This window comes from Poecilia reticulata, chromosome 1 (assembly GCF_904066995.2).
Source record: "Poecilia reticulata chromosome 1, P_reticulata-male-v2, whole genome shotgun sequence".
Taxonomy (NCBI): domain Eukaryota; kingdom Metazoa; phylum Chordata; class Actinopteri; order Cyprinodontiformes; family Poeciliidae; genus Poecilia; species Poecilia reticulata.
Genome location: NC_088830.1, coordinates 19,126,345 through 19,139,039, shown reverse-complemented (window position 1 = coordinate 19,139,039; position 12,695 = coordinate 19,126,345). Strand labels below are relative to the sequence as shown.

The following is a 12,695-nucleotide window of genomic DNA, read 5'->3' as shown; positions in this document are numbered from 1 at the left end:
AGAAAGTCTATCGCAAATGTATGTACTTTTCTTTCTTTTCTAAGCCAGCACAGTTGGATCTCCTACACAGAAGCCCTTTACAGCCCTATGGCTCAAACTAATGGATTTCAGTGTACAAAAGGTATAGATTTTAAACAGTCTATGAGTTATGACGCTTGGCAACTACTGTTGCTTTGGAGGGAAACTGGTCCGAGTTGCTGTTCAGAGACAAAGTGGACAAAACATGGTGCAATCACTGCTTCTATTGATGAATTCATCTTTCAAAAAACTATGATAATTGTTCATAAATATGAAAGTACTTCATTTTGTACTTAAACTATTAAGAATCTAACAGTGTGTGGTCAAGAGTAACAACTAGGTAACGGCAAGATTAGCTGGTCATCATCATCAGCTGCCATGTTTGTGTTTACAGAGTGTCAAAAGAAAAGGGATGGCATTTGCAATAAAACTAATACATTTTTAACAACAAAATCAATGTGAGAAGGGGTTATGAGGTCATTTCTAAACAACCAGGAGCAGAAAACAGTCAGGGCATGTACCAATCTGCCCAGCAGTGGACAGGTCTGCAGGTTCACTCAGAGGTCAGAATGTAAAATGCTGAGAGAATCCGCACCTAAGACCAATATATCAGACTCGACATGCCTCAGTTCGCAAGTTAAATGTTAAAGGTCATGATGGCACAGCTAAAATAGGGGATGGAAAAAGAGAGCTTGATGGCTCTTTTTGCCCGTAGAAAAAAAAGAGACAATGATTTTTTTTTAAAGAAAAAAAGGTTGTAAGAAAACTTGGTTGTAGTGAATAGGTTTGCAAAACTGCATTTTTGATTTATATTGATGAATAAATGGGTAAAAGCCTCCATAAACCTGTTTGACAACAATAGGTTTGGTTTGGCTATGAATAAGTAGGCAATTCTTAACAAAGTCCATTTTATTGAAAATTACCCAGTCGGAGCATCACCTGAATATCAGGTAATAACAACCAAACAGCTCTCAGTCTCTCATCAGTTATTTTATGAATACTTATGTGTTGAGGTGTGGCATTATTGAACAACAGAAAACAATAGATAACGTAGTGAATCTGCGCACTGGCGCAAGCAATACACACAAATACAGGATAAACACAACTTATCTCCAAAGATTGATCTTGATACATTTTGATGGGGGTTTAACTCAATTTTAATGAAAAGAGGATTGAATTAGTCACCAGAACAATACAATTAATTACTAATACACATGATTTGCTGCTTCTAGGGAAATGTGCTGTAAAGAGACTTTACAATGTTGCAGAGTCAGTCAAAACATCCCGTTTCTACTTTGATAGGTCTCATGTGAGTGCCTCTTCTGTAATGCCTCGTCAACACACTGAAAGTAATTGGAATTTAGTTTGTGGTGCTCATATCTCATTACACTGTCACTTGTAGGATGTGATGTTTACATGTTTGCCTCCTTTTTGCGAGTGCACAACTCTCCCCGGACAAGACAAAATGGAGATAATCCAAGAGATGGGAGGTGATTTATTATAAATCTGCTCACTGATACAGAAAGGATCTAATTTGCTGTAACAGGTACATTGATTGCTTAATGAACAAGAAGGCTGCAGCGTAAAGGTCGACTGGCTTAACAGTAGTGTGGCACATACAGAGGATCACAGCATTTACCGCCTACTGTTTCTTCTGCTTTTTCCTTCATCTTTTTGATGAATAATACATGTATACTTTTTTCTTATAAAAGTCTTCATTCAGTACAACATAATAAATGATTTCAATGTAAAGCTGTGACGCTTCTTTCTTGGATCATGGACATATTCAGTGGATTTTGCACTGCTTTTGGAATTGATCATTTTAGAATTGTTACCTTTTTTTAAAATTTTGTGTTACTTTTTTGCTTTTCTGTTTGTTGTCTTCAGTATTACCAATGTGTTCCTTTTTAGACATATGCTGTTATAAAGGTAGTAGATGTTACATACATCATATCGCTGTAGACTTCTAACAAACACGGTTTGATGCTAAATCAGAGGAAGCTACTGACTGTGGAAATTAGTCAGCTTAACATTGTTTAACACTAATCACATGGCAAAAATTACAGCAATGTATTGCAGTATTGAGAGTGCGTGTGTTTTTATGTGTCATTTGATTTTATGAATTTATTTTAACACAGATTTATTTAAATTAATGCATGTCTACCGCTTGTTTAAATATATGCCAGTGTAAACCAGAGATAAGAACACAGACTGAATTTTATGCTCTGAAACATGTGGCTGTGTCTCTGGTTGATAAGTGACTTGGAAAACAAATTACAAATCGTATGGTCAGAAACAGAGAAAATCCACAAATTAAACCAGAAATCCTCTCACAACTTCTGTCTGAACAAACTTTCAGGTGTTTTTATTTTATGTTGCTAAATATAGTGCATGATATTTACTAAGCATTCTAAAAGATGGATTTGAGCCTGTTGAATGCTGTGGGTGGATTGGACAGTGACAGCTGTGCAGATTTAGCTTTAAATCTGTTATGTCCTAATGAAACAATATCAGTTCCCTTTTTGTCCTGTGGGTCAGGACTCATCTCAGCTACAGGAAATCCTTCATTTCACAATCTTCCCCCAAATCAAATGCTCACGATGCTTCTTAGGAGAAGCATGAGTGAGTTAAGTACCTGCCGTGAACAGATCCACAAATTATTTTAATAACCTTGTGTCTTTATGTTCAAGAGCATTTTCCATTACAAATTGCAGCACAGTTCAATCTTGAGTCATCTGGTTTAGATGGCACAATCTGTTCAGCTCTACTTCAGCCAAGTTTCCATACAGGCTGGGTTGACACTAAGCACTGCAGGGATTTGATTAATGAGCACATTGGTAGACTTCCTTGTTCTTTGTGATTGGACTGATATTTCACAGGTCTTTTTGCAACACACCAAATTCAAGAGGCTTTTTAAGTTCTGCATAAATTAAATAGAAAGTTGTTTTAGCACTATGATGATGGAAGTAACTTACTGTAAGAAACTTCTAAACTCAAGGGACATTTGCAAATGCCTATTGCACAGTATGCCCACTTATTAGATACAACCCTGCTTTGAGCACTGATACACAGTGAGTCCACTCTTTCCGGATCATGTTGGAAGTGTTCCTATAAAGCTTGGAGAATCAGATTGTCTAAACTGCATTGGAGAAACACTATTGCTGAAGCATTATGAATTTAATTCAGGGGTCTTCCTGAATTAAACAGCCCAACACTTTAATCTCCTCTGAACCAAACGTTACAACCTACATAATCATGCAGGCTCTAAGCTCCTGGCAACTGCCAACCCCACAAATGGATTGTCACATAGAGAGACATGATCTGTCACTCTAGAGTAAACATCTCCACTCTTCTGCAGCGCAGTAGTCAAATAAATCACTGTATCCAACACTTTGCATAGCACACTGTGTGATATTAGGCTTGGATTTGTTACTTTGTTACAATGTGGTTTTAACCATTCTGAAGGCCACATGAAATCACTTTCTTTTAAATATACACTAATAGCAGAATTCAGTGCAGAATAGTTGGTAGCAAGGACATTTCACTATTTCCTTGTGAAAGACTGGCATAACAATTTAAATGTGAGTAGATACTATTGGCAGTATAGTGCATTTTAGTATATATGGCAGTATGCCCTGTAGGCTTTGAACGCACCACACAAGTGCCTGAATCTAATTGGTTGTGGCGCTCGCTGGCTGCCTGTATATAAAGGGCCCTCCCTCACCTGGTTGACATGACGTTGTTTTCCTTCCGGTTCAGACCTCTGCGTTTGTTGGTGCTGCACGCTGGGTAAGGCAGGCTTCATCTCTCTTAAGCAAGCTTATTACTTGTGATTCATTTACATTTTCTGTATAACAGCTGCAACTTAATGCGTGCGCTCAAACAATGCGCTTAACGACACTCTGATCGGCGATCAATTGTACCTTTGGCCGCCTGTACAAGCTCCATGTCTCCTCCTTCCTGTTAGAGGCACTACATAAAGAGCTCGGTGGTAAGTGAAGTGCTGGAGTTTGCATGCTTTTAGATTCCATTTCTAACATTTATTTTTGATAGCCGCTGCTGTTTGTCCTGGGCCGGCTGTTTGCCTGCTGTTCTGGTTGTCCACCTGTCACCTGGATAATCTGTCGGCTGCCTACCTGTCGTCCTGTTTGCTGGCTTCATGCCCGCCGTCCGGATCTGCGTAAAGCGGCTCCTATCACTCGTCCAGTGTGGCTGATTTGGGCTGATTGGGGACCAGCTCGGACTAAGCCTTCTAGTGCCGCTTTGAGTGGCGTCTGCTACAGCGGATCGGTTCCTCCCAAGACAGACTTTTAATTCGGACTATTGCTGCTTGAGTTGTTGTGGACTGAACTGTATAATTGTATTTGTAATTTGAATGTTTCTTCTATTTTAACAGGAACGGCCAGCTCGTGGTGTTGGTGGTGGACTTTCTGGGTGGTGGTACTACTTCTGGTTTGGTGCACGATTTTCTTTTGTTTTGCTTTGTTTCGTTTGCTGTGTTTCTTTTCTTTTAGGACACTACCCCGAATTTCACTCCCGTCTCTGAGTTGAGCCATAACTGACTTTTAAGGTGTGAGTGATTTTAGATTAGTATTTTTTGATTAACCAATTGTGGAATAAATAAAATTGTTGAATTGTGAGATTGTCTCAAGCCTCATCTGTAGCGGGTCTGTGTGCCTTAAAGGTAACTTTTTAGTAGTCATTGCAACCAATTTTATCTTTGCTAAAATAGTGCTTTTGAATTTAAGTTTCCACTTTTTAACACACTGCTCCCGCCACACATATATGTTTAATAATAATAAAAATATATATATATACAAAAAAAGTGTGATATACATTGGTATTCATCCCCTCTTCTCACCTAATTAAAATATAGTGCTAAAATATAGTCAGAAGCCATTTTATTTCCAAACAGTCCACTTGTATTTTCTGCAGAATCATTTCTGAGCCTGAAGTTGTCACTTACCTTCATTTGGTGAAAACTATCTCCAGCTCCCAAGCATACTGTATAAATGTTTGATAGTTAATCATCTGGTTGGTTGCTGTTGCAGCCAGTGGCACAAGGGACTGCCAGTAAATTCATTTGGTCAATTACTGGAAAATGTCAGATCCTTCATTGTCTGGTGGATACGATGTCCCAGAGGAGCAGTGGACCCACAACAATTCTTGAATATTAACAAACAAAACATTTCTTTACAGAAGGAAAGTAAAATTATCCAGATTAAATATAAGATAACTGTATACTTGCCTTAAAAATATTACAAGCTGTAATAAGAAGAGGAAAGTATCTCTTCTGGGAGAAGTCTAGCCAGGGATGATGGATCAAAGTCGTGATCCACCATCCATTTCCAATTAAGTGAACATAATGTGAATCAAAATGCCCTCAAGTGTGGAGTAAACAGCTGTTAACCAGGATCAGATATTTTATTTCCTGTGAAGAAGAAAGAAAAATACCAAAAACGGTTCTCATGAAAATACTTTGAATTACCCTGTTTATGAATGGCGCTTTACAAATAAACTTTTCCTGCCTTGGTGCATCACCATTTAAAAACTTTGTATTTTCAAGTTCAGCTCACACAACTTCATTTTTAATTTGTATACAGTATATGCAGTGTTGACTGCAAATAATAAGAATCAATTTGATTCTAGATTCAACCCAGAGGATTCAAATGTATTGATGGAACAAGTTCTGCTTCCATGCATTTTGTCTCCCTGGATGGCTACATTTTAAAAGTGACAACTTCAGAAAAATAGTTTTATAAGATTGATGTGAAGTTTCTCAGAAAAGAAAAAGCAGTTCTGTTCACTTCAGAACCAATGAATTTTCTGTGACAGTGCATGCAAATGAATACAAATTGTTGTAAAGAGAACAAGGACTGGAGATCCACACAGAAGCTAATTGTCATATTCCACAGGAAATGTGGAAGAGCAAACACAACTTCTGCTGACTTGAGGGACAATTCTAAGCATCTCTTACAAGCGATAGCAACAACTGCTCTCAGTGTTCAGGTAGCACAAAAACCAAAGAGCATGAATGGCTTAAGTGTTTTTTTTTTCCAAAGACTAAAAAGGAAGATGTAAACAATTTAAACTACCGCACATAAAGTGTTTATTTTTCCCCAGCAGCAGCGCTCAGGGAAATTGAGAGCTATGTGCCCTAAGCTATTGTCACTGTGGTGGGTATGAGACAGTTCTAAAAATGACTGACACAGACCAGCACTCCTAAAATGCATGTAGCAGATGCTGATTTCTGTGGAGCAATGTCCTTATTTAGTGATGGGAACCTATGGCTGATCGCGATGTAAAAAAATCCAAAACAATTCTTTAAAAAAAAAAAAAAAAACACCCGTGTCACTTGAAGGAAATAATGTTCTCAATGCAATATATTAGGTCGAGAAAGAATTTGTAAAATGATTAATTCATTCCCCAAAGTAAGATAAAATAAATTACTTTATAGCAAATAAAACATTAAGACATCCACTGTCTTAATGTTACTGAACAAAATTGTTTATTTGACTTCAAAGGCTAGAGTCAAGACTGCTTTACATTTAATTTATACGTTGGAAATTTGTATAGTAAAATGCAATAAATTAGTTGTGATGTACAGAAAATAAACATTAGCAAGCTCAAGAACATGTTTAGTTCTTAATATATAATAACAAAGGCTAGTTATAAAGACTAGATGACATGTCAATTTATGGTCAATTTATTGCAAAATAAAGTCTGCAATTTGATAGCAGAATGGTTTTATTTTTACATCACTTTGCATGAGCTACTTTCAAACTAAGTGTTTTGTGTTCTACAACTACAATTCCTGTGCACTTAAAATTTAGTTTTGTTTCAAAATTATGTTAAGAATATATTAAATACATTAACTTTAATATATTTTACACTATAATTAATATATGGTATAGAATACAGACTTCAATGGTTTGGAAGACAAAAGTATTTGGAAATGCCAAAGGTGTTTTAAAGAAAAGTTTGTGAATAGGTCACAAAAGACAGAGTAAAAAGACAGAGAATTTCAGTTTTGAGTTAACAAAATATTGGTAAATTTGACATAATAAAAACTGTTAAATTATGGAAAATATTTTGATGGAAATTCTGAAAAAAAAAATACAGAAAATGTCCTGGTAACTCTCTGCCAGGATATTTTCAGTTTTTTTTTTTTTACAGAATTTCCGTCAGAAGTTTCTCGTAATTTAACAGTATTTTATTTCAAATTTTTCCATAAAAAACAGGGAAATGGCCTGGTAATTTTCTGCCAGATTTATTAAATACTTTATTTTGTCAATTTTTTTTATACGATTATTCTTACGATAGAGTAATTTATCGTAAAAATAATCGATAGATTACTCGATTACTAAAAAATTTGTTTATAATAGCCCTAATTGTATAAATAAAATAGCATTTATAGGGGGATCGGAGATTAACGTCTTTCCTTCGCCCCCCTTCTTCTACAGCCAGACCTCCTCCCCCTTCTTGCAATACGGCGTCCGTCTGGCCCCCCCAGTACTCAATGGTACACTAGACCGGCTCCACCCTCTTCGACCCCTCACACTTCTAACGGTACATTAGCCCCCCCCACAATGTCTCTCCTTCACTCCCTCCTTCTTCGCTTCCCCCACCCCTCACCCCTCTAACGATACGTCAGCCCCCACCTTCTCTCCTTCTTCTTTGAACCCCATCTAATTATACTCTAGCACCCCCAGTCCGCAGATTAATGTCTCTCCTTCGCCCCCCTCCTTCTACAGCCAGACCTCCTCCCCCTTCTTGCAATACGCCGTCCGTCTGGCCCCCCCAGCACTCAATGGTACTCTAGACCGGCTCCACCCTCTTCGACCCCTCACACTTCTAATGGTACACTAGCCCCCCCACAATGTCTCTCCTTCACTCCCTCCTTCTTCGCTTCCCCCACCCCCCACCCCTCTAACGATACGTCAGCCCCCACCTTCTCTCCTTCTTCTTTGAACCCCATCTAATTATACTCTAGCACCCCCAGTCCGCAGATTAATGTCTTTCCTTCGCCCCCCTCCTTCTACAGCCAGACCTCCTCCCCCTTCTTGCATACGCCGTCCGTCCGGCCCTCCCATCACTCAACAGTACGCTAGACCGGCACCACCCTCTTCAACCCCTCACACTTCTAATGGTACACTAGACCCTCTCAATGTCTCTCTTTCGCTCCCTCCTTCTTCGCTTCCCCCACCCCCCACCCCTCTAAAGATACTTCAGCCCCCCACCTTCTCTCCTTCTTCTTTGAACCCCTTCTAATTATATTCTAGCCCCCCAGACCGCCACTGTTCCCTTGGCCCCCCATTCAGACTCTTCGGTATGCTCTACCCACCTTGCTCTGACTGTAACAGTGTATGACTAAAGGTTTCCGGTATTCTTAGATGGAAAACTTGTAAGGAATCTTAAGGCCATAATCATCCACTTCTGTAAGTTGTGAAGTTCTGCAGAAGAAACGCATCCAGTTTTGACACTTCTGATAACGTGCCACTCAGTTGGTGAGAAAAAATCCTGAAAACACTGTTAGGCATGAGGCATGATGACTCGGAGGCAGGTCCTAACTCAGATTAGTCCAGACTCGGAGGCAGGTCCCGTCTCGGAGGCAGGTCACGTCTCGGAGGCAGGTCCCATCTCAGAGGCAGGTCCCATCTCGGAGGCAGGTCCCGACTAGGAGGAAGGTTTGGACTCGGAAGCAGGTACAGTCTCGAAGGCAGGTCCTGACTGAGAGGCAGGTCCTGACTCGGAAGCAGGTCCTGTCTCGGAGGCAGGTCCCGTCTCGGAGACAGGTCCCGTCTCGGAGACAGGTCCCGTCTCGGAGGCAGGTCCCGTCTCGGAGGCAGGTCCTGTCTCTGAGGAAGGTCCTGACTCGGAGGAAGGGCCTGACTCAGAGTCAGGTCCTCACTCGGAGGCAGATCCCGACTCAGTGGCGGGTCCCGTCTCGGAGACAGGTCCCGTCTTGGAGGCAGGTCCGGACTCGGAGGCAGGTCCGAACTCAGAGGCAGGTCCTGACTCGGAGGCAGGTCCTGACTCGGAGGCAGGTCCTGTCTCAGAGGCAGGTCCCGACTCGGAGGCAGGTCCCGTCTCGGAGGCAGGTCCGGAGTCGGAGGCAGGTCCTGTCTCGGAGGCAGGTCCCGTCTTGGAGGCAGGTCGCAACTCGGAGGCAGGTTCTGTCTCGGAGACAGGTCCCGACTTGGAGGCAGGTCCCGACTCGGAAGCAGGTCCTGTCTCGGAGGCGGGTCCCGACTCGGAAGCGGGTCCTGTCTCGGAGGCGGGTCCTGTCTCGGAGGCGGGTCCCGACTCGGAAGCGGGTCCTGTCTCGGAGGCGGGTCCTGTCTCGGAGGCGTGTCCTGTCTCGGAAGCGGGTCCTGTCTCGGAGGCTGGTCCTGACTCGAAGGCGGGTCCTGACTCGGAGGCGGGTCCTGTCTCGGAAGCGGGTTCTGTCTCGGAGGCTGGTCCTGACTCGAAGGCGGGTCCTGACTCGGAGGCGGGTCCTGTCTCGGAGGCGGGTCCTGACTCGGAAGCGGGTCCTGTCTCGGAAGCGGGTCCTGACTCGGAAGCGGGTCCTGACTCGGAGGCAGGTCCTGTCTCCGAGGTCTGTCCTGAATTGGAGACCGGTCCTGACTCAGAGACCGGCCCTGACTCCTCCGAGTCAGTACCGACCTCTGAGCAAACCAAACCTAGAGACCCAGGTAAGCGTGGACTATACACAACGTTTGGTCCACTCTTGGTGGGTGCTTGCCTCTCTACTACATCTGAAGCGTCTGCAGAACACGCAGCCTGTCTGATGCACCTCCATGCCTTTTGAAGAAAGTTTTCTTCGAGATTGATTTTCCGCGGTCGTGCCAGGGTTCTTTTAAAGCACTGGACAACCTTGTAAATAACAATTGGGTTGTCACTTTTTATCATTTTGAAGAGCAGTTCTCTAACTGCATCTTCATTGCCCCAGAGAAGTTGCAAGATGTCTCGGCAGAGTCTTTCTTCCATTTTCTCAAAAAAGACAAAATCAATGTCCTTTACTTCATTCCATATTTTTGGAGCAAGCTTTCTCTGGACAGGTTCGGTGTGCTTCCTTTTGTAATTCCCGTAGGTAGATCTGTAACTAGACTCATAAATCAACCTCCAAAGAATTCTTTGCACCATAACTTTCCTTTCTTCTTCAGTTCCTCGCCTGAAACCCATCCTGTTTGCGTCCCTCAAAAATTGATCAGGGTCCATGGTTGCCTGAGTATAATCCTCACTCAGGCACTTTTCATCTGCATACAAGTCCTCAGTTGGAAAAAATGTCTTTAGGAACTTACTATTTGTAGATGCTAACATTTTCTTCTTAGGAACAGGATTCTCCAGGTGCTTTTTGAAATTTTCCACAATAACCGGGTGTCCTTCTGGGTGATCAACTAGTGCGATTAAATGCAGTCCACTGGCAAAGTGGAATGCATCTCTCGCAAGACTCTGGAAAATCCTTTCACTAAGCTCTTCTGACACCTCCGAGAGTACGTCCACATTTATATCTCCAATTTTTCTCAAAAGCAAGATCAAAATTTTGCTATGTTGTTCCTCAAAGATTTGTCGGACAAGATGCAGAGTTGGTCCATCTGCAGCCTTTTCAATCACTTCCCAGAGAAGTTCACTGAGAAAGTTTCTCTTTCTGTAATCTGGGCTCCTTTGACCAGGATGAACTTTGTTGGACAAGGTTTTTTTCACTTTTGTCCAAAAAGAGACCTTAGGCCTCACGTCCATTTCCCTCTGTGGGCTTTCGTTGTTCATCTTTATTGAGCCGAGCTAAAACGTCCAAATGAATCTTGTGTTGACTGACTTGTTAACTGATTTGTGTTAACTGATCAGAGAATTAACTGATCAGTTGGTGATGTCATGGACTCTATGACATCATAAAGTCAACCTCAGAAGGGCCTCATGACACAGACATCATTTGAAGTCATGCTGATGACATCATTGTTAGCAGCATAGCAACTGTTGCTAGGGGTAATAATAGCACATAGTGAGCATGCGCTATGAAAAAAATTGAATCTGGGGGCACTAAATGCATTATTCCCTCAAGTCTGAACTGACAGTGATTTGCTCAGCTTTGCCGCCCTACCCATTTTTATTTGTTATTTGGGTTCCATCTCCTAACAGGCATAGGGCAAAGTGCCAATGGAACTGCTACATGACCTGGTGGGCCGGTCTATCAGTCAAACCTTGTGATGCTCACTGGTGTGTGCCCACAAAAGTGAACTACAAAAGTGCCCGAACAGTTTCAACCTTCAAACCCTCCCCCCCGTCAACAATTTCCGGCAGCGCAGGTGATAAATGTGTAACACTTCTTCTGTTACAAACTGACTACGGCCCCCCACCAGAGAAGGGAGAAGGGAAAAGTTATGTGGCCCTCACAGGAAAAAGTTTGGGGACCCTTGGTTTATGGGATTATGATAAGAAGATATTTTATTTAACAGGGGTTTAATGACGATGGGTGCAGTAACGGTGTTTCACCGGTAGATGGTGCATGGGGACTCTGAGCTGCCTGTTGCTCTGCTGTTTCTCATAAGCTGAGAGATGGTAAAAACGGTGAGCTTTGCTGGAGTAATTAAAGACACAAGTTGAAATCCATGCTGAGAGTGGAACTCCTTCAATCAGTGCTTCTCCGCAGCTCTGATTAGCTAAGCAATGTATCGTGATCCCTGGGTTCGATCGAACCCAGGTTAAGAACTACTGATCTAAAGGCTTAAATCTCCTAAACAGTCAGGAGTAAAATGCCCCCGATGGGAACTTTTTAGTGTATTTCTCATTATTGATTTACTTATAAGGTGCTTATTAAGAACCTGTAATTTTTTTAAAAATAATTTTGTTACATGTTTGTTAAAACTGTCACTATGCCTTGACAGTGTATTATGAGACGTAAAATATGTGGAAAAATCAAGCTCCACTGTCTTTTCCGTTGTCCTACATCTAACTGCAGAAATGCACCGCTCCCAGTCAAAACAACCAAGCAGAGGCAGGAGTAAGGTCTTAGTGCTGTCAATCATACTCATGTATGCGCTGCTCACCCTCCCCTACACAGTGCATTCAAGCTTTTGGTTTGCTGGCACTGTGCTAATTGCAAAGAAACAATCCACTGGATGCTGTGGGGCAGGAGCTGTAGCACAGAATAGAGGGGGGTGCCGTTTATACAATATTTTTTTCTTGGGTGGTTATTGTGCTATTCATTGAATTGATATATATATATATATATATATATATATATATATATGCTTTTTAAATATTGATTTTGTTCAAATGTGGGAATCTAAACTACTATTGCTAACACAACTGAGAAGGAAAAACCTTACAGCTGATGGCATATGCCCATAAACATTGTTAGATGGTGTTATTTTTTTCAATTGGGTCACATTGCTGACAGCGATGAGTGTCCTGTTTGCCCATTTGTGTTTATTTGAACACAGCAACTTCAGATGCTTGACCTAGGACATGTTACAACCTTTTTTTCCAAGCTGACACAATTACAGTTTGAATTTATTCGGCAATCTCGTACATCAATACAGAGAAAACGAGAAATATTGGCACTTTATGTGAGGTCAAATTGTATAATACACAACATTTGTATAATCTCAATTGTGACTACTTTATTGTACAGGCAGAATCAATGACATGCATTTGTACTTACAGAATCGATC

At 41.6% G+C, this 12,695-nt stretch overlaps 1 protein-coding gene and 1 long non-coding RNA gene across 2 annotated transcripts; one reads left to right on the top strand and one right to left on the bottom strand.

Moving 5' to 3' along the window:
* Positions 1-3,647: 3,647 nt before the first annotated feature.
* On the top strand, positions 3,648-4,658 carry LOC103467416 (uncharacterized). The gene is made up of 2 exons (XR_534070.3): positions 3,648-4,009; positions 4,072-4,658. It is a non-coding gene; the product is annotated as an uncharacterized LOC103467416 (long non-coding RNA).
* Positions 4,659-4,809: 151 nt separating this feature from the next.
* On the bottom strand, positions 4,810-10,791 carry LOC145553672 (uncharacterized). The gene is made up of 3 exons (XM_081612507.1): positions 10,759-10,791; positions 8,363-9,374; positions 4,810-5,449 (listed from the first exon to the last, which is right to left on the bottom strand). The coding sequence occupies exons 1-2, from the start codon at positions 10,789-10,791 to the stop codon at positions 8,595-8,597; spliced, it is 813 nt and encodes a 270-aa protein (XP_081468633.1). The 3' UTR covers positions 4,810-5,449; positions 8,363-8,594.
* Positions 10,792-12,695: the final 1,904 nt, after the last annotated feature.

Coding starts and splice junctions, on each gene's coding strand:
- LOC145553672 (XM_081612507.1), bottom strand. CDS start 10,791: ATGAACAACGAAAGCCCACAGAGGGAAATGGAC. Junction 9,375..10,758: donor GCCCACAGAGGGAAATGGAC/GTGAGGCCTAAG, acceptor CTTCCGAGACAG/GACACGCCTCCGAGACAGGA.